This window comes from Miniopterus natalensis, chromosome 3 (genome assembly GCF_054644295.1).
Source record: "Miniopterus natalensis isolate mMinNat1 chromosome 3, mMinNat1.hap1, whole genome shotgun sequence".
In the NCBI taxonomy this organism is placed as follows: Eukaryota; Metazoa; Chordata; class Mammalia; order Chiroptera; family Miniopteridae; genus Miniopterus; species Miniopterus natalensis.
In genome coordinates, this window is record NC_142083.1 from 22,036,221 (window position 1) to 22,057,437 (window position 21,217).

Genomic DNA, 21,217 nt, shown 5'->3' on the forward strand with positions numbered 1-21,217 from the left:
CCCTTGAGTGTTTACAAATGGATGACAAAGGACAGAATAATTTTCAACCTAATTATGACAAGCACAAGATAAAATTTCTACTTGATTAAAATTATTTGAAATTTGAATGACTTCATAACTCATATACTAAGTACAAATAATGACCATGTTGACATAAAGAAATGATTTATTTTTATCAGAAGCATACCACGTTTTAGAATTTTAATTGCCTAGCATGAATATGATTTATTTTAAAAAGATACTAACAAGGAATCTCTCACTTATTTTCTGGGAGTACCTCTTAGTAAATATTTTATTTCAATTAATTAGAAGTTACAAGTTTATGTTAATCCTATTAAGGCTCGGAGACCTTTTCATTTTTTATGGATGAAAGTAAACCTTAATGGTATAGATTGAAAACTTTGACCTTTGAAAGTATTTTTCATGCATGACTGTTATTTATTATACTGCCAAAATATAATGGTAATGACTGTAGAGCTCTACTTTAGGAGCTCATACCTTGTGTATCATCAATGTAATGGGTTCAAGAGACATTACATCTTCATAAACTATTGGGTAAATTATCATGCATATGATTCAAATAAAGAATTTTGTTCTTTAAATAAAAGGTTAACTAGATAGCCCATTACCCCCACATTACCAGATATAAATATTTTATGTGGGTAGGAAATTTAAACTTTTTTCAAGTTGTTCTTTGTTTGTTTTTTAATTTAGTATGTATGTCATGTGGGTACATCCAAAGGTTCTTCAGGTTGTATTCTAACACGTAAGCAGAAAATCAGAGAAAATTTGACTTAAAAGAAATATGCATTTTAGAGATTTCCAAATGCCTCACTGCAAAATCCTTTCTGGGCTATTTTCCTCACAAGTTTTACGCACACAGTTAAAAATATAGTTTCAATTGTTTAAAAATATATTTACCCAGAAAATCTCAAATTGGGTTCCACTTCAGCTGATTATATTGTCAAGTTGCAGAATTATAGCTAAAAGGCTAATCAAAAGTTTTAGTTGGCATGGTTTAGGTATAAAAATTTGTGTTTGTGTTTTTACAAGTGGCTTACTAACTTGGAAATTTTGATTTAGCGTCCTCTTTTATAGTTTTATAATTCTTATATTTTGCAATGCCTTATATTCAGCAAATTTTTTTGAGTCCTTCCTATGTGCTAAACATTGTATGAGGTGTGGTGTACAAAAATAGAACAGTATTCCCCAGGGTCCAAGCGCTAAAAAACCTGGTGGGGATGCAGATGTGAGAGCTAGTGACTGTAATGCAGTAAAATAATTGCTGTAACTGGGGCTTGGCCAAGGAGAGCGTGAGACAATGCTCTAGTTTATACAGTGTATTGAAATATGTTTATATGCTCCTCCCAACCTAACCAAGAAGAAGAAAGGTTAAGAGACTTGCATGAAATAACTGTTAATGAAAGACTTTGAAGATTATTTCCAGGTGGTAGCCAGAGAAATCTCATGAAAATGTAAATCCTATCCTGTTACTACTTTGTGCAGAGAACCTACAAGCGCCTTTGTGATCTGCAGCTCTGTCTATCCCACATCTCCTAAGAGCCTTCCTTCCCTCTTGTTCCCTTTGCTCCATCATACAAAACCCCTTGTTTCTAGAACATGATCCCAGGACATGGCCTTTGTATTTGCCATTTACCTCTGCTTAAAACACTACCTCACCTCCCCCAAGCCCAGCCCAGAGATACGCAGGCCTCCCTCCTTCATTTCTTTATGATTTTGGCTCCCATGTCACTTGTCAGTGAGTTCATTCTTGGTCACCCAACTTAAATCATCTCCCCCTTCATTTTTTCCTGCATTATTTTCTTCCATTGCCTCTACCTTGGATGGTGCTTTGTCTAATCATTAGTCTACTTTGTTTAACATCTTTTTTCTCCACTAGAATGTAAACTCCATGAGGGCAGGAATTTTTTTGGTCAAATACAAATAACAGATTTATACTTGCTTATATACGAACACTCTTAGCTCAGTCCACTGTATTATCACAGAATAGGAGTTAAGAATTTCTCTCCTCTGTCACGGTCTGTGACAATAGATGGACTGTTAGGGAGAAGACCCACTGTCTTCTCCACTCTTATCACTCTCTAGCTGTAGAAACTTGACCAATGCCTTCAGCTTCTATAGCTGTCTGTTGCCTCCACCATAAAAGGTATGCCTGTTACTGTAACACCCTAGCTCAGAATATCCATATCAGACTTAGCTTGAGCAGCTGTTAGAAATGCAGCTTCCTTCTCACTGTCTCAAAGGCTAGAGTTGGACATCTACATTTTTAATGGGTTCCCTAGAGGACTGCTAGACCCATCGGCCTTTGAAAACCAACTGTCTGATTTTACAGATGCAGAACTGGCTGTGAGGTAGGAGGACGGACAAGTTCAAGGGTGATCTGAGAGTTCTCTACAGACAGTTGGTAGCCGGATAGGGATTGGAGCAGCCCTGTCTGCTGCACTGGAGACTCATGCAGGTGTCAGGTGCAAGGTGATAAGAGATTAAAGGGGTCAGTGGAACACAATTAATCTCAATCTTGTATTATTCCAGTCCTACTTTCTGCCATGCTGTATCTGTGCATGCCCTCATAAGATAAAGAGAGAGGGAGGGAAGTAGACCAAGGGAAGGTACTGTTAGCCTGGGTACAAGAACAGGCCATTTAGTACAAGAAGGTGAATGCTAGGACACATGGGTCAAGGTCTAATCTTCTGATGTCTTCCTCAGTCCTCAGTCTACTTCTTCATTCCCTCTCCACAGCTTTCATTTGCTGCCATTGTGTTGCTTGTTTTATTTGTGCAGCATTTTTATCCTATCTCATAAGTCTATGGATGCTAATGTTTCCAAAACATCTCATAAGGATGTTTTAAATTAAGTGGTGTAACCACATAGTTATTAGTACATCATAATTTACTGAGCTTCTACCCAGCCCCTGTTCTAAAAGCCAGGAAGAAAGAGATCTAAAGCCAGTGCCTTCAGGGAGCTGTCACTGCAGTAAGGACCAGAAGATAAATCAATGACTATTATTGCTCTCATTCCTCTCCCAAAATAACAACAATCTGGGAGTAGAGTGTGTTATGGTGACATAGAGGCTCCTAATGACACCAGACAAGTTTGTCACTATCAATGTTCTGTAAGCTGGACAACATTCTTATCACCCTGTTTGCAGATAACATTGAGGTTTGGGCGAAACTTTGAGAATATGTGAGTTTTTAGTGGAGACAAAGTTCTTAGTGTATTTAACCGGGTATGAAACAGGCCCCTTAGCTGTGGTGTCGTGGGTAAAACAAGGGCCTGTAGTTTTCCCCCACTTAGTTTTATAGGTTCCCAGTGCGTTCCAATTGTAGGATCTAAAGAAAATGTGGACATGCTTTGTGCAGACTTCCTCTCCATAAGAACAGTGACGTTCAAAGCTCTGTGGTTCAGGTGCAGTGTGATGTCATTTATAAAGTGCATGGTGACTCCCCTTTCCATATATAGAACATGTAACACCGGTCAAGACGATTAGTGGATGGTCCTGTGTTGTAGACCTTTATTTTTTTGGTAATGTGTTACTCTTAGAACAATGTGAATTCACTTCTTTTGAAGGCAGAACTATAAAGGGGCTTAAAGTTAGAAGATGACCGGGCTGCACTGAGGAATGCAGCCAAGTTTCATAAAGTTCAGTGCTGGAATTACGCTCCTTGCTTAATGCTGTCACTAGAAGATTGGTCAATGCAAGGGCGGTTCTAAGAGATGCAGTTGAGTGGCTCTTGCCTTCAAATACCTTCTTTCTTGGCTGCTGTTTTTGACTTTGGGTTTCCTGGTTTGTTCGCTTGTTTGTTTCCTTACTGGGGTAACATATTTTGAGAAAGAGTTCTGGTATTAACTTTACTTCATTACATTTTCTTTTCCCTTGGATGTCCCCAAAGAGCTTTGAGGTGGCTCAGCCTAGTCACTTAATCCCTCTGCACCTCAGTTTCTGACCTGCAAAATTAAAGGCTTCAGCTCTGTGATCCCCTCCAAATGAAGTGAACAGGATTTTGTTATTTCTTCTGTAGGGTTTCCCAGTGTGACTTAGGGGTACACAGTTTAGCTTTGCAGCGGAGCAGACCGGCTAGGGTGCGGCCTCACCTGGGTCCCTGCGCTAGCCTATGTGGGTCTCTCCCCCAGGGTCTCCAGCCTGTGCTAATTCCACTCCTCTATCAGTAAGTCTTTTAAGCCAGAACATCTATTATGTGCTCATTTACTTGTACACGATAGCAATATACCACTATACAAAAGTTTATATTTTATAAAATATAATAAAAATCTCATTTTTAATAGTGAGAACAGTAAATGTAAAGATAAGTCAAACTTTACTTCCCCTACGCCAGTGGGTTATCTGAGAGACCTCTGCTGTCCTAACCGAACTGCCCAGCTCAGCACAATGTGGGGAAGTTAACAAATAATTGAGATTCAAACCTGAGATATGAGAAATAAGTACATTTGTTAAGCTCCATCATCTGTTCTTATGAATCTCTCTGTCTTGATTCTAACCAGATCTAGGGATCGTTGATAAAGATGATCACGTAATCATGACTATTCATCATTTGTAAAATGAGTGCCTAATAGGCACCAGCCATTCTGATTGGCCCAGAAGTGGGGCCAGTAAGACAATGTTGACTTCATGGTGCATCACATGTAGTTACTAGAAGACAAACCAAGGCTTTGCTTATCTTTGCATGCCGATGACATGAATTTGGCATGTGTTAATACATCTCTTTGGATCCACTCTTTAGATTATTATAAACATAAAAAAGAGTCTGTAGTGAAAGAGCATTGAGGTAGGTACTTTCTATTAAAACTGTAATCAAAGAATTGGGCTAAAGTCTTCAAAGCAAGTTTATGGAATTTTCAGACTATCCAAAGCTAAGAAAATTACATGTGGGTGATATTAAGGTTCCAAGAAAAACCTGAGGTTAAAAGCAAAAAGTTAAAATTTAGGATCCATCCAGTCTTGTCCATACATTCAAAGGTGTCAGCTGCAGAGGTGTATTGTGTATGGATACATGGTTCAACAGCAGTTTGGGAAAAAGGTGCTAGAGGTTTACCTAAATTCATGTTTCATTTATGGCAACTATTGAACAAGGTTAAGAAAGCTAACCCAACCCGAGGCTATACTGATGGAAGTTCTGTTTCAATGCTACAAGTCATTCTTAAAAGTACTTGACACTTTTCAGACTGTGTGGAATAGTGTATGAAATGTTGGGTATTTTGATTAAAGTTTATGGGGGGGAATCAACAAATGAGATATGGTCAGAGGAGTGGCCAGAATGAGGAGACCCCTACAGACAATGCTGAGGCCTCTGAACTGCCCCTGTTGAGATCACAAAAATGAAGATGTGGTTTTAGATATTGGGTGGTATATTATGTCATTGAAAAGCATCATTGTAATGCTTTGGTTAATCAGAAGACACAACTGTAAGAGAAGTCAGAGTCAGAATCAATGATTAGATTTTTATAAGAAGGACTATTACGGTTTTGACAACCAGAGTGGTCCTTCAGTGAAATGGTGTGCATCTGAGTTTGAGGGGTTGTCCCCCTAGCTCTCAGGCAGAGACTGTCAGAGCAGAGAGGTGGACTCTTCAAGGGGGGCTGACGATGAATGAAATGACCTTCCAGATCCCATCCACAGATGAAATTGCAAGATTTTCAAGGCTTAGGAACTAGATTGATTAGAGTGAGATGCAGTGTGGGTGTTTAAAAATCTAGAAAACCTATCATGATACTGGCAGCTCCATTTTTCTGCATGCAAAAGTTTCTGGAGATAGGAGGAGGGGGTTCAGTTTTGAAAACACTGCCCAAGTGCTTCATGCACACCCATTGTTTAAGGTAGAACCAGAATAGGAAAGTTAAATTATTCATATAAATATTTATTCATCCTATACCTAAAACTCCATGGAAGTACCTTAAATCACATCTTGGATGTTTGTTCCTTTATCTTAGCAACCAGTTAACCATGGGTGATTTATTCCTCTATTTCCTCATATGTAAAACAGAAATAATGATTATTATAATAGTGATACTATTAATATTATTTCCTGAGTCCCTAAGGGTATCCACTCCACCATGGGAAGAGAAGGAGGACAGTGTTTTATAAGGGGAAAATGGCCTAAGTTTATTAAAAGAGAGAGGTTCTCTGTGTTGAGTTTAGTAGGATACAATTCAAGTCATTTAGCTTAGCTAAATACAAGTTCTACAATATTTATTAGATATACATATCTTGTTGGCTATTTAATTTCTGATTAGATTATTGGTTTTCCAACTAGAATAGCAAAGGGAAATTGTTTGGGAGAAAATTGGCCTAATATGTACAAAACAGCTGCTGGAATCCTGAGCAGCTTGCTGCCCAGCTCTGCAGCCATGGGGGCTGACGGTGATCAGCTCTGCCCTCTATCAGGTAATACTGCAGCTGACGGAAATTACAGTCTCTCATTTCAGGGGACATGAGGATAATTTGGTTGTTCCTAAGAAGGCATAAACAAAATATTGGCTAAGCTCAGACAGATGTTAAGGTTATACTCTGCACATGAATTCATGTACTGGAATTCACTTTAATGGAGTCGAGCTTATGGTGTAAGATCTTGGAGCTCATTATAACTAAGTTGTTATGGGCTGCTAATTTGCTGGAAGCTGCTGTATCATGAGCTAGCCCAACTGCCTTGATGGGTCTCCTGGTAGTTAATATGGATTAAATGTGAATCTTTTATTTTTTCCCCTGTGGTCTCACATAATGATGTTAGCTTGTCTACAGTGTGACAAATTCAGTGTACCAGGAACATCTGGTACACTATTCTTTATGAGAGAAAAGAAGCTTGCAAACTTGATAATGCTCACCCATTAAGGCACTTCTACGTATTGGGGAGATGTAGAAGGATGACGACCAGAGAAGCAATTTATTGGTCACAGTTCATTTTGCTTCGACATGCAGAAACTCTTTCGGCAGTGGTATGATCATCAGTGCTACGTTCCAACAGGCTCTCGTTGGATGCAGATATGGATATACGCCTTGTTAAGCTGTATGCAGTTCATTCCCAGACGAGGGGTTTCAAAACGGAAAAAAAAAAAAAAATAGAAGGAAAGGAAACTAAAACCTTCACGAAACTTGAAGATTGGTATAAATTCATTCCTTTGAAGTTGATCTGAGAACGGGTCACTCTAAAATGTTCAAGTCGTGAAGCCACTTGAATGAACAGGGTATTTTTTAATTGAATGTGTAAGGTTATAAGAAATGAAAAGTGGAATCAAATACTGCTATCCCATTTTGATTTTCTCGAGTTGATATAAGAACGTTTATGTTCACAGATGAAACAAAGGAGTTGGCATGTATGTGACATTCATATACCTTATCAAGAATAGGAAGGTCCCCGGGATGGCTGTCACTGTGTTATTGTCTCTGCCATACCACCAGATGAGTAATCTTGAGTTACTCACGTAACCTCTCTGATTGCCAGTTTCCTCATCTTTACACAAATGAATTATATTTCATATACTAAATTTTTCATTGGGTCATTTGAAGATAAAATAGATAATACAACTATTTTATAGAAGTAGGAAAGCCATTATATTCTTAGGGTACAGTTATAATAATAACTCCCTCTTATCTGATGTCAGCCCTCTGGTAACCTAAGTTCCCTGAACAGTAGATGTAGCAGTAGCAATTAAAAACCACTCTGGAGGCAATGAGGAAGGGGAGTTCTGAAAGGTACACACACGAAATAATCACCAGGAAGAAATGTCAACATTATAAATGAAGCAGAAGAGAAATGAGACTGTTTCTTTGGTTGTAGGCACTGATAGCTGTCTGTGTTCACAGTCAGAGGATTTACTCTGTTCACCTAATTATGAAAAGCTGTGCAGTTCACAATGACATTTAGGGACAGGCAAACAAATATCCTGGCAGTGTAATATCCTTGTAATGTAGTACAAGATCCACTGTTGACCACATGTCAAAAAACAGTTAAGGCTCTAGCCAGTGTGGCTTAGTTGCTTGGGTGTTGTCCGGGGCACGGAAAGGTTGCTGGTTGGATTCCCAGTCAGGGCACATGCCTGGGTTGTGGGCTCGATTTCCCAGTAGGGGGCCTGCAGGAGGCAGCCAATTGATGTTTCACTCTCACATCAACGTTTATCTCTCTCTCACTCTCCCTTCTTCTCCCTCTAAAAATTAAAAAAACAGCTAAGTTTTATTAACTATTTTCTTAATAAAACAAATGACTTCAGTGAAATGTCAAAGGTTTTCTTACTTGGAGTATAGAAATAGATGAGATGATGCATCACATTCAATAACTGAGGAAAATCAGTTCATTGTTGAATAGTAATCTTTAACTTAAGTCACAACTTCCAGTCTAATTTGCCTGATGTTCAACCCGGCTCTACACTCCAACCAAACTGAGCTCTAATTACCTTGTGAAACAACACATGCACACATTCAGTATTTGCCTAATTCAGCGCCTTACCTCATGTTGTTTCTTCCCTCTGTAATGCTTTCCCTCCACCCTTTCACATGGTGAAATAGCCAGCTCTCATTGTACATCCCTGATACTTCCTTCAGCATGTGCCATTGTCCCCGATTTCGTTGTCCTCCCCACCCCTTCTATCTTCCCTAACTTGACGTCATCTTTTAAACTCACTTATATCTCTCTCATCACAATTTTGCATTTTACTTTGTATTCTATTAATGGTGCACAGATTTCCACTCATTTACTACCAACAGGATCTGTATTAGTCAGTGTTCTCTGAAGAAAAAGAATTGATAGGATATATAGAGATATATAGAAAGAGATTTATTATGAGGGGTTGGGTCTGGCAACTGTGGAGGGTGAGAAGTTCTACAGTCTGCCATCTGTAATCTAGAGGCCCAGAAAAGCTGCTGGTGTAGTTTCAGGCCAAACACAAAGACCTGAGAACTAGGGGAGCCAAGGCACAGAGAACCATGAGTGCCGATGCCTGGAGGCAGGAGAAGATGGATGTCTCTGCTCAAGCAGAGAGAGCAATTTGCCTTTCCTCTGCCTTTTCCTCTATGCAGGCCTTTAAGGAATTGGATGGTGCCCACCAGCATTGCTGAAGGTGATCTTCTTTATTCAGTCTACTGGTACAAATGTTAATCTCTTCCTGAAACATTCTCACAGGCACACCGAGAAATAATGTTTTACCAGCTATCTGAGTATCTCTTAGCTCAGTCAAGTGGACACACAAAATTAACCATCACAGGATTCATAGCTGAACTAATTTTGTACCATGTCTTTTCTGTCTGTCATTCAGCATCTTGCAGAATGCTTTCCACTTAATATCTGTTGCCTTACTGTTGTCTTATTCATTCATTCCCTAAATGTTTATTTGGCACCTACCGTGTGGTGGGCACTACAGATTCGGATGAAAAAGATAGCATTGTCCTTGCCTTTAAATCAAACATAATAACTCCAAAAATAATTGTGACTTGTGGTTTGCTGCAAGGCAAGTAAGCATGGATGGCTCAATCTTCACCTGTGGTTTCTGTTAGTGAGAAGATGGTATTCCTTTTTCATTTCATTTACATTCCAGAGAAATTTGATATTGTAGTACTGAAAGCAGCAATATCAGAAGAGCAAAAATTAAGCAGAAAGTCACCATTCTTTTGGGGAATAATTTTGATTTCTAAGGATTTAGTGAGAGAGTGCTCTGGGAATTTAGGGACCCCTGAAGAAACTTGAGACATATTCTAGTCCTGAAATACTGATAGATGCTCAGTTGTCAAAGAGCTACCAGTAAAATGTGTTAGCAAATTTTATGTTAGAAACAAAGAAAATCATGGGAAAATTGATTACTCTGCCATGCAAATGATATAGCACAAATGTATAGGAAAATGTCACCTTTACAATTGACTTTTTTTTTTTTTAAATGTGGATTTCATGAGCCTAGAGTTTTGGTACTTTCTTTTGCCAAATGACTTATTATAAATATATGTACCATAGTAACATAGGTAAGGAGGTTGGAACACAATGCCTCCGCATTCTCATTGCCTTCATTGGGCATATCTGAATTTGGCAGTGCCCCATAAAATTAAGGATCATTATTACAAAAGCATATTTCAGTTATAGTGTGAACTTGAAGAGTACAATGAGTGTAATTATTCCTGTGCTTGAACATAATAATTCCAGTATTTTATTCATAGGAAGGCAAGGAAAACTAAAATAAGTGTGTGTGAAATAATAAACTATAGTCATTCCTCATTAAGGAAATTTGTGTTATTTTAACTGTAATTTTCCTGGTTTTATAGCCTCTCTTATAACAGTGAGAAAAAAGAGTTATAGTGTTTTGAGACAGTGGGGTTCTCAAGAGTTAGTTTGATTAGACTTCCTAGTTCTAGTCCCAGCTCACCTTTGGGGAAGCTACTTAAACTCTTTAGGTGTGAAGTATCTCAGACAATAAAATCCTACCTGATTGGGTCTGTAAGAGGAATGAGTAAGTTAAAGTATGTAAAGTACTTAGAAGAATATATGATACATGCTAAGTAAATACTTAACATATCAATTTCCATTATTGTGTGCTATTGTCACAAATAGTCATTCCCAAGCAGTTATGGATATAAACATCACAGGTAGAATTTTTTTTCAAAATGTACCTATCAGGGCCCCATTACCTATAACATTTCATTCTGTAGTTCTGGATTATGTACCAGGGGCATTAAAATGAGTTTGAGAGATTATCATGATGTAGCCAAGAGTCACTAATGTAATAGCATCGCTAAATTCTTTATCAAATCTAATGGCTTTTTAAAAAATATATCTTTATTGATTTCAGAGAGGAAGGGAGAGGGAGAGAGATAGAAACATCAATGATGAGAGAGTCATTGATCCGCTGCCTCGTGCACGCCACTCACTGAGGATCAAGCCAGCAAACCCAGGCATGTATCCTGACCGGGAATCGAACCGTGATCTCCTGGATCATAGGTCAAGGCTCAACTGCTGAGCCACGCAGGCCAGGCAGACCTAATGGGTTTTTGTATCATCTTAAGCTACCAGGGAATGTTACCTACTCTATCACGTGGAGTCTTTGTCTCATTTAGATGAATTAAATAAACTATAGTAAATGTGTTTTATTTGGATAACAAGGCATTTGCCAGGATAAAATGGCAGAGCCAAGCAAATGGAGTCCTACAGCTTGAAGGATTGAGTCAGAAAGACTTGTTTTGTTATATTTTTATTTTATTGAAACTGCTCTGGAAAGGGGCCTATGATTCCACGTCAGGGGGCTGATTCCTGTCATCTTCTATCTTGCCAGGCGACCCAGGATGACATTGCGGTTGTTTAAAATATTTACCTGTCAGTTCTGTGAACTTTCGCAGAGCGCTCTTTGCCACCGTTTTTGACTCCGCAGTGAGGCCTGCGTAGCTGCACAGCTGACATTGAGTTGTTCAGTCCCATCTCGACATCGTGGCTTGTTCTTTCCAGATTTGTTGGACACTTCGCTGTAGGCTTCCTGTTATTACCCTGTCACTTGTGCCACCTTCCCCTCGCATTTGGCTTCCCTTCATGTCTCAGCGGTATGAAATTAACACTACCAGGAGGTTGTGGTTGTGAAGCCAACTCATCCATGTTAAATGGGAATGAAAGGCACTGTGAGGAAAAAATGCCACCCGGGATCAAGCCCTTGATGAGTGCAGGCATGAGGTACACCAGGGGGCAAATTCCATCTCCCCAGTGGGAAACTGGTCTTTCACCCTTTATGCAGAGCCATGAGCCAGAGGCCAGAGAACCACAGCCCTAGGTTCTGATCCTCTCCCAGGTAGAGGGACATCTGAGGACATCATTTAAACAACAATACCAACCGTAGTTCACGTCGTAATAAAACACGTGGAAACATTTGAGTAGTCATTTAGCTCCAGTGTTGCAAGCACAGTCACAAAGTCAGATTCCCTAAAATCTTTGAATCTTAGAGCCTGCAGTCATAGCAGAAATGATCGTCCATCGTCTCATTTTACACAGAACGGTGTTGCTAATGGTGCTTCTAAGAACAAGGTCTTAGAACCTGATGTGGGATATGGTTTTGCTTGGAGGGAAAGTAGGAGGGCCAACCTGTGTAACTTAGAGTGTTCTAGCTCAGGGCACTCGCAGCTGCTACGAAGGCCAGGGGCATTTTAGGTTCACTCTTACTCAGGTATGCACTCCTTTCTCTGTGGTTTCCAAGTTCTTTTTGAAAATGACTTGACCTCCAAATAAAGAAGGTGAATTGGACCCTTACATTAACCCCAGCACCCTCCACAAAATGGCAATGAGACTTTTTAAATGGGATGACCCCATAAACCTAGAGAATGGGTGAATAAAGAACTATATTTCATCAAGCTTGAAAGGGATAAACTATTAGAATTACTTTGTACTACGAAGAAAGCAGCGATGCTTTTTAAGCTATCACATGTAAGTCATCACAGTTCAAGAGAGAGTAAACCCAGAGATGTTAAATATTAAAAAAAAAAAAAAAAATCTTAGAACTGATAAAAGAAAATCTTAGAACAGATCAGTTTTAGAACTGACAAAATATGGAAAATAATGTGCTAAATAATTTATGACACCCAAGAAAATGGAGTTGTAAGCAGAAGAAGTAAACACATGGGCCAGTTTATAAGGAACATCTTCCAAGGTTTGTAGGTGTGGCTGTGAGGCATGAAGCACACCTAGAAGCAGGAGATTAGCTGAAAATCTGTTTAAATAGCAGTTTGACCCCCAAGTTGCTGACCCCACCGTACACAGCTGGTTGACTGTTTTTTCTCCACACTGTCAAGACTAGAGGTTTATTCTCTGGATGGGATGAAATTAGCTTCTCAACTCCAGGAAGTGGGGTGTTGCAAGTTGAGAGTGGGGAAAAGTGAAATTTTACTTACTACATTTTGAACAACCCCCCCGCCCCTGGCCTCTGCTCTACACAGTTTTTAAAATAGGGGCGACCAAATGGAAAAGGGGCAGCCAAATGTTTACACTTAAACCTGGAGCTTGGGAGAGTCTCCTCTGGGAGCTTTGCATGTGCACACCTAGTGATTCTCCTGCAAGGGCACAGCTAACAAGGCCCATTTATGCTGAGAGTCTGACAGCCCTCAAACCCTCTCCCCCTGCCCCCCAAATAAAAGCAGACTGCCAGGGAACTTAGATGTTTCAAAATGCCTATTACATGAAAGATAGTTTCTAAACAAACGAAATCTTTATAAAATAGTTACTGTGCTGAGAGAAGGAAACAATAACATCATTGAGAGAGAAAAGAGATGGTTTCACATCTATAAAATAAATACTGGAATGATAAAAGAAATATTCAGAGGTCTTAGAGATCAAAAGTATAACAACAACAGTGAACCACTTGCTAGAGATCTATATGATTAAATAGAGGAAACTTTCCAGAAAATAAAGCAAAACATAAAGAGACTGGAAACTAGAAGAGAAAAAAAGATTAAAGGAAGAAAGTTAGAGAACTGAAGCGGATTTTGGCGTCCAAATGATAAGTTAAAGGAAAAACAGTAATAAGAAAAATTGAAAGCAAAGGAAAGAAAAGTATGAATTTTCTTTTCACTAGAATAGGCTAGGATTGAGCAACATAACTTTCCCGATTGGAAGGTCCCACCAAATGTCCAGAAAATGTTTAAAAATAGATTTATATCAAGACACATCACAATTAAATTTTAGAACACTGGGGACCAATAGAAGACACTACACGTTTTATGGGAGGAAGTAAAATCAGATTTCATACAAAAATAATAAAAACTCAGGACGTTTCACGCTTCTCAGCAGCGGCACTGGAAGGCAGAAAATAACGACTGTGTATCTCAAAGCCCCGAGAGGATGTTATTTCCAACCTAGAATTCTGTTTCTATACCGAGCCATAGAACTACATGTGAGAGTAGAATAAAAACATAACTGACATACAAAGCCTCAAAAAGCTGCCTCCCATCCAGTCTCTCTCTGAAAAGGTATTTTCACTATAAAAAGAAATACAGGAAAGTGAAGACAACAGGTCCCGCGAAGAGGGAAACCACATAGGAGGAACAGAAAATGGCATGGAGGTGAAGGGAGGCCCCCGGTGACAGCTGTGAAGAGAGGCCAGGTGAGAGCCGATTGGAAGGCGCCAGAAGCGGCTCCCTCAGGAGATGAAATTGGCGTATTTCTGGTGTTTATGTTGAGAGAAGTTTATACAAATTGAAGGAAATTTTTGGTTGGATTCATGATAAGTACAAAGACAACTGAACAGATCAATAATAACAAAAAAGGCAAGCTACTCACATGGGAAAAACAAAATATTGTATGTTGATGTTAAAGAAATGATGCAGTAAAGCATTTCCATCGTGATACTGTTCTACCTGAAATTGCAAGCCATCTACATGGGGAACGTGGGGGGAGAGGGGAAATGTGTACGTGCATGGTGGCAGATGGGAAAGTGGGGCTGAATGCACGTCTTCCATGGTGGGGATCCAGCGGGTGAGGCCTGTAACTAACAACTCAGGGAATAGTAATATTAGAAAGTTAGTAGGGATATGGAAATACAAATCAGAAAATGCAGTTGAAAGCACTTGCCTCTGGAGAAGAGACAACGAGAAGGAAGGGACTCTGCTGTTTTTCAAATACACTTGAGAAATATCGGACCCATTTCAATTTGTGTATGTACAGTGGGATTTGAAAACAACTAGGACAGTTTTCCTTTATAGAGTTAGACATATAAATGACTGTGATATAAATATTTTACGTATATTTATATATTTTATAGTATATATATATGATTAGACATACACTGATTCAAAAGGAAAAAGCAAAGCAGAGGAAATTCAAACAAGACATCACCTAGACAAAAATCTTTAACAATTCTTTCAAGTAGGGATCACACATCTTTATTCTCACAATTGATTAGAGTAATGAATTCTGAGAATAACATGATGAGGAGGACTTTTCATAGAACTACTGATTTTTTTAAATTTTCGAGAAGTATTCTCACATGCCATTGAGATCTTGGATTACCTTCTTTGAAAAAGATTATTGCATAACCAACAACTTGGCCATCCCATTCCAAGGAGCTGTGACACCCGGACTGTGGGCCACTCACTGATAAACAAACATTTACCTAACTCCAATTAAATATCAGGCGCTTCGCTTACAGATAAAATGATAAGGTTGGACTCATCTCTTCTTTAAGCGGTTTACAATCTAGGAGGACTACACATGCTTGAACAGATAATCGTAATAAAATACGTAAAGTACAAGAACAGAGGTGTAAGTTGATTACCATTGGATCACAAATAATGGCATTGTACACACTTGAGAAGTCATGAGAATGGTGGGCCTTCTATTGCTCATCGATAGAGTTTCCTTTCTCATTTAACTTAACTCAGCAGGAGGAAGGACTTTTCCGTGAGACCTCATCGTGGAGGAGCCTGGAGTCCTCCCTACAGTGGGTAAACCTGGGAAGTCCCATGCCCTTTGCTCGGCCCTGTCACGCCTCTCACTGCTCTGCTCACCTACATGAACACTTTGCTCAGGACCCCTCCCTTGTGTCTGAGTGGGTGCTGGCCTCAATACTCCCTTTTTCTCTGGGAGGAGAGGTTCACAAAGAAGCATGGATGCCCGAGCATGTGGAGTCCACGCAGTCTCAGGATGTGTTGTGGGCCCACTTTCCCATTTTGTCCTGCTGACGTGGACAGTTTGAATCTTGTCCTTGGAGTCCAGCAATCAGAGGCACAGCTGTAGAAATCCTGGTGTCTCCCACTGTCTAGCATCTCATCCATCTTCTCCATTCTCCACTTTTGCCCAGTCTCTTCCCCACCTTCTCATAATAGTGAAATCATGGCAAGTCTATTTTTACGTAATTCACTCTTTATTCTGAGGTTTTATATTTTTTCAAGTCCAGCTTGTATGATCCTAACTGATGCTGTTCCATAATGTTAAACTAAGTATTATTTATTTGAGGAATTAATGGAACTGTGAGTGTTTTCTGATTTAGTTTTCATACTGAGTTAGCTAAGCCTTTGTAAGAGAGTTACATGCTTTTATCCATTTAAAAATATTTAATAAACAATTTAATTAAGCCAAATTAATTATTAATTTAGTCTACTTAGGACAAAGTTAGAAAACTGTATAATTTTTCCTTATGATCCTAATGTATTATGTGACTCAGTGTGCTATTCTAGGAGAGACAGTCATTTAAATCTGGCTCTTCATAAATTTTAATGAGCTTTGGCATCATATATTTGCTGCTTTTATAAATTTTTATGATCTCTGAAACAAGACAATTTCTACATGATGAGGAGATTTAGGTCTAACACTACTTTGCATTTTCCTCGGCCTTCCTTCACTACAGGATGTCCTCTCTAACCCAGCCACTGTTCTTGATTCCCGTGAACTCTCAATTTCTCTGGACAGTTTCTGGATCACATTTTTGGGTATTTTAAAAGCAATTTTATTTAAGTATACTTGATACACCAAAAAACTTGCATATATTTAATGTATGCAATTTGATAAGTTCAGATATATACCTTCATAATCATCACCATAAGCAAGGCTAATCCTTTCACCTTAATTACCCTAACATTTTTGTAAAGTGGGGGGGGGGGGGAAAGGACCCTAGAAAATAGCTGTTTTAAGATGTTCACACAAGGTAACAAAGAAAAAGCACTTAGCTCAGTGCACATGCATTTATTTAAGAGATATTGATTAAGCACCTACTATGTGCCAGGACCACTCTAGACACTATATACAGTAAAAACCAAGCAAGAAAAATTTCTGCCATATACACCATCCTAGTAATTAAGCACTCAATAGTCAGCACTCAATAAACATTTTAGTCTATGATTTTATTATGGTTTGTGTTATTATATTAATAAAATATAGCATTTTAGATGAAGAAGAGAAATTTCCTTGTTCCTTAAGGACCTGCCATTTACTGTGTACTCTTTAGGGAGGCTCAGAGGGATAACCCACTTAATTGCTTGCTTGTTTCACATACACAATGACAAAGTAAGCATCTATTGAATGGACATTTTTAAAAGGCACATTGATTCAGTTTCCTTAATAAAGAAAATGTCAATTCAATTAAAAAGTCATCAGACAAATAAGAGAAACAACCCAAAGGTAGCCTCAATTTTTAGTACTGTAAAAACGTAAGTACTTAGCTAGTTACCTATTCATTTAGTGCGAATTTTTAAATAAGGTGGAAAATATGCTTTTAAATATCAAGCATAGAGGGAAAATTGTTAATTCTTAAAAACCTGCAACTTTCAGCAAAGATACAGTAACAGGACCTGGAAATACCTTCCACGTGAAACAGCAACAAAAAACATACAGAAGATATAAACCACCAGTTTTCGAGACCTGAACTTTAGGCATTGAAGGATGGAAATTCCTTAGAGGCACCAAGCAAATACCCTGAGCCCTGCCGCTGTCCCGGTTTCCTGCCTTGAGAGAGTTTCCTCGGGACAGCATAGAAGGGGGACCCAGGCAGGGCCCAGAGCCTCCCTGAGGTGTGGAGGCAGCACCGAGAGTCCGGGAAGGTGCCGGTGGGAAGGCTGGGCTTTGCAGGGCAAGACAGAAGACAGGCTAGTGCTGCTCTGAGAACCCGGAGACCTGCAGAGGGTCGCCTTGTCCTCTTCAGTAGGGAACCGGGCCGCCCCTGTGCATAAGGAAGCCGCCAGGGACAGGGAAAGAACCAGCGGACAGAATGGGAGGAAATCCCACCTGCTGCTCACACCAAGGCCAGGACACGTATCCGCACCCAGCAGCCGCTGGACAGAGCCGTAGTTCACAGGGTGCCCAGCAGGGTACCCAGAAGGTGCTGCCTGGGCCGCGTAATTAGCCCGACTCCAAACGCTGCTCGGTTGCCCACACCAATCAATACGAGACTCAAGTGTGTCAAATTGCGTCCAAGTAACTGCCCCAGAACAGAGTTTATGATGTTTGTAGGAATATGAAGGTAACCAGAACATAACAAGGTAAAATTAAAAGTGATCTGTGTTCAAAGATCACCATGTGTGCAGACGAGCAGAGAAAGGGTCCATACAAGGAAGAAAATCAGTTGAAACTGACACAGATGCTAGATCAGGACATTTAAACAGTTTTTATGTGTGTGTTCTATGTGTTCAAAGAGTTAAACAGAGAGGGAAGATATAAAAAATTCTCAAATGAAACTTCTGGAGATGTTTGATTCGCCTGGGGTAAAAATACATTCAGTCGGATGGGTGGCAGATTCAACATTGCAGAAGGAAAGGTTGGTTAACGCAGAGACACCAATAGAAATTATTCTAAATGAAACACAAAGGGAAAGATAAAGAATTTTAAAATGGGAAAGTAATTCATGAGCTGTGGGACAATTCCAAGTGGTCTAATATACACTGAATGTAGTCACAAGAAGAAGAGATAGTGGGGGAGAGAAAGAATTTTTTGAAGAGGTAATGGCTAAAAATGTTTAAGATTTGAGGGAAACCATAAATCCACACATTGAAGAAGCCCAGTGAACCCCAAGCATAAGAAACAAGAAAACTCCAAGGAACATGAAAACCAAGTGGTTCAGCACCAGTAGAGAAAAATCTTAAAAGGAGTCAGAGAAAATAGACATGTAGAGAAGTAAACAAAGATAAATAATACCATAGATTTTTTTGATAAGAAACAATGGAGCAAAATTGTCTTTAAAAATGAGGGCCAATAAAGACTCCTGCGAACCATGTCAAGCTGGAGGAAATACTGAGGGAAGTGGTTCAGACAGAAGGAAATGATGCCAGATGGAAATGCAGACCCATACAAAGTGATGAGGAGCACTGGGAATTGTGACTGTATTTAAAAGGCAGCCTGCAAAAGAAAAACTGTCCTGTCACCTCCCACCCATAAGACTGAAGTGGAGAAAGTATGTAGTGAGGTCACAGCCTTGAGCAGACACAGCCACAGACGGTGTCTGCCCAGCAGAAGCCGAGAAGGGTTTTGAGTCCCGACTCAGAACGCTGCGCTGTCTTGCAGTGTTGGGCTATTTTAACAAATGCAAACGTGCAGCCCATTAAAGTCCTTTAAAGAATACCAATAGTGAATTATCGATAGTCCTCAGCTATTATGTTTTTAAGGTGTTATCAAGTCAGAGGTAAAAGTTGGTTTCCTGTTCTACACAGAAATTTAAGATGATATGTTATAAAACCTGGGAATGAAAAATCTTCTAGAACCTGCATATTGTTTGTGGAAAGAAACTGACCAAAAAAAGAGCAGAACTTGAAGGGAGAAGGGAAGCCTAGCCGCACAAAAAAGCTCAGCGGAGGTCTTGGTGTTCATTCTTTACAAATGATCTTTGGTGTCCCTTTGGATATATGAGAATAAAAGTTTGATCTCACACAACAGCATGCTTCCTAAGTTTTAGCACCCTAAGGGAAAAGTTGAGCTGTCGTATGGAGAGTGTCTCTTACATAGATCCCCTAAATAGTGTAAAAATATATATATCTTACAGAAAAGAGCAAGGATATTTTTAATACATATAGAGGACACAATATATCCTGCTTTTTAAAGGTCTCACCCATGAGTGTCCCAGGGTAGTGAGTAAAAATAACTCATGTTTTCTGGAAAGACAAACCCTTGCAGTGCTGGGAGTTTCAGTTTTCCAAACTGACCCCAACCCTACGTTTCAGTATTTTTCAACACTCGTGTTTTCCACTCACCAAAACGTTTCTGGGCAGATAGTTTACTTTTAAAAAGAAGTTAAATGTGGTGTTGTAAAAACATTTCTTGAAATGTTTAGTTAAAACACATGATTTGCTATGATTATATTTACTTAAAAATGGAAGTGTATGGCAAAGTCTAAAGACTAAAATATGGTACAAAGCCCAGTAGTTGGAACAGCTAAGATTCTTGACGTGCTCACTGAATCATTTTTCAATAACGTTAATCCCTGGACAGTGGGTTTCGGGCCGCTTTGTAGAACCATTCTTCATTGGTTTAATTGGCTGTTTTTTAAAATGATATAGCAGAATCTCAAAGGTTATTCCCTTAGTAACTACCCTGTGTGGAGTCAGTATCCTTGCATTCTGCTGAAATCTAAAGCATAAAGCGGTGTAGGTTTAAGCGTTACCTTTCTTCAGTCTGCAGTGTGTAACTAATATGGGGATCAAATTAGTATAGTGAGGCCACCTGAAGGCCGATAGGAAATAAACACTATATTCCTAAAAAAATTAAATGTTTCACTTTTGGTATCTGGGGGGTGCTGGTCGTCCGCCAAACATAGCAAAGGCTACTTTCCATGGACAGTGTCTCGTTTAGTCCTTATGAAAAGAGCATTGTAAGTCCATTTTATAGATGATAAAATTGATCTGCAGATTAAATAACTTATTCAAGGCCCTGCGGCTAAGGGGCCCCAGGCCTGGGATGCAAACTCGGGTCTCTGCGAACTGCAAACCCTTCTTGGATTCCGCATCAACACTCTCCTTTCTCAAATTTCACATCTTCGTAAATCAGATTTTTCCCCTGGACCATCCTGCCGTTTGGGTCTGAATCCCTCTTTTTATGTAGATGATGGAATTAATCTCTCCGGTGGTTTTCTTTCAGGAATTACAGTTCGAAAGACTGACTCGCGAGCTGGAGGCAGAACGCCAAATCGTGGCGAGCCAGCTGGAGAGATGCAAGCTGGGGTCGGAGACGGGCAGCATGAGCAGCATCAGGTACTGGGCCCCCCCATCCCGCCCATCCCCCCCCCCCCCCCCCCCCCGGGGTCTGCGCCCTCAGGGGCCGGGGAAGCTCAGCTGGGCTGTTATCTTCTCCTTGCAAAGCCAGGAGCGGAGCTGAACGTGCACTCAGACGCCGGGAAAGAATTGTAACTGACCTGATTTAAGATGCTCAAAAGATGCCCGAAATAGCCTGATTTGTACTTGAAACTCCTTTAGCCAAATTAATCCCTGCCCTGAATGCAAATGATGCGTAATTTTACACAAAAGAAGGCTTTTAGTTCAGTCAGGTTGACTGAAATCAGGAGATGCCGTATCAGTCTCCCAGTTTTTCTTTTCTAAAAATGATTCAGAGCTGCAGGTTCTGGAAATGAAAGAGACAACATTGTGATGTAACCTATATTGTTTGCTAATATATGGTGCGAAATAGTAAAATCGGTCCTCCCGCGTTAACCACGCATTCAATTGCCACGTGTAAAAAACTTTTCAGATCCATAGATAGAATGGTTATTCAGTTAGAGATTAGTTTAGAAATATCTAAAAATAAAACAAAACAAAATATAG

The 21,217-nt window shown here is 39.6% G+C and overlaps 1 protein-coding gene across 1 annotated transcript in view; it reads left to right on the plus strand.

The window, feature by feature from the left end:
- Window positions 1–21,217, plus strand: part of CTNND2 (catenin delta 2) — a 688,599-nt gene that overhangs the window by 227,444 nt on the left and 439,938 nt on the right. Inside the window, exon 3 of the mRNA XM_087815345.1 lies at window positions 20,538–20,650. Coding sequence (XP_087671471.1) covers window positions 20,538–20,650 — 113 coding nt within the window. The remainder of the gene's footprint in view (window positions 1–20,537; window positions 20,651–21,217) is intronic.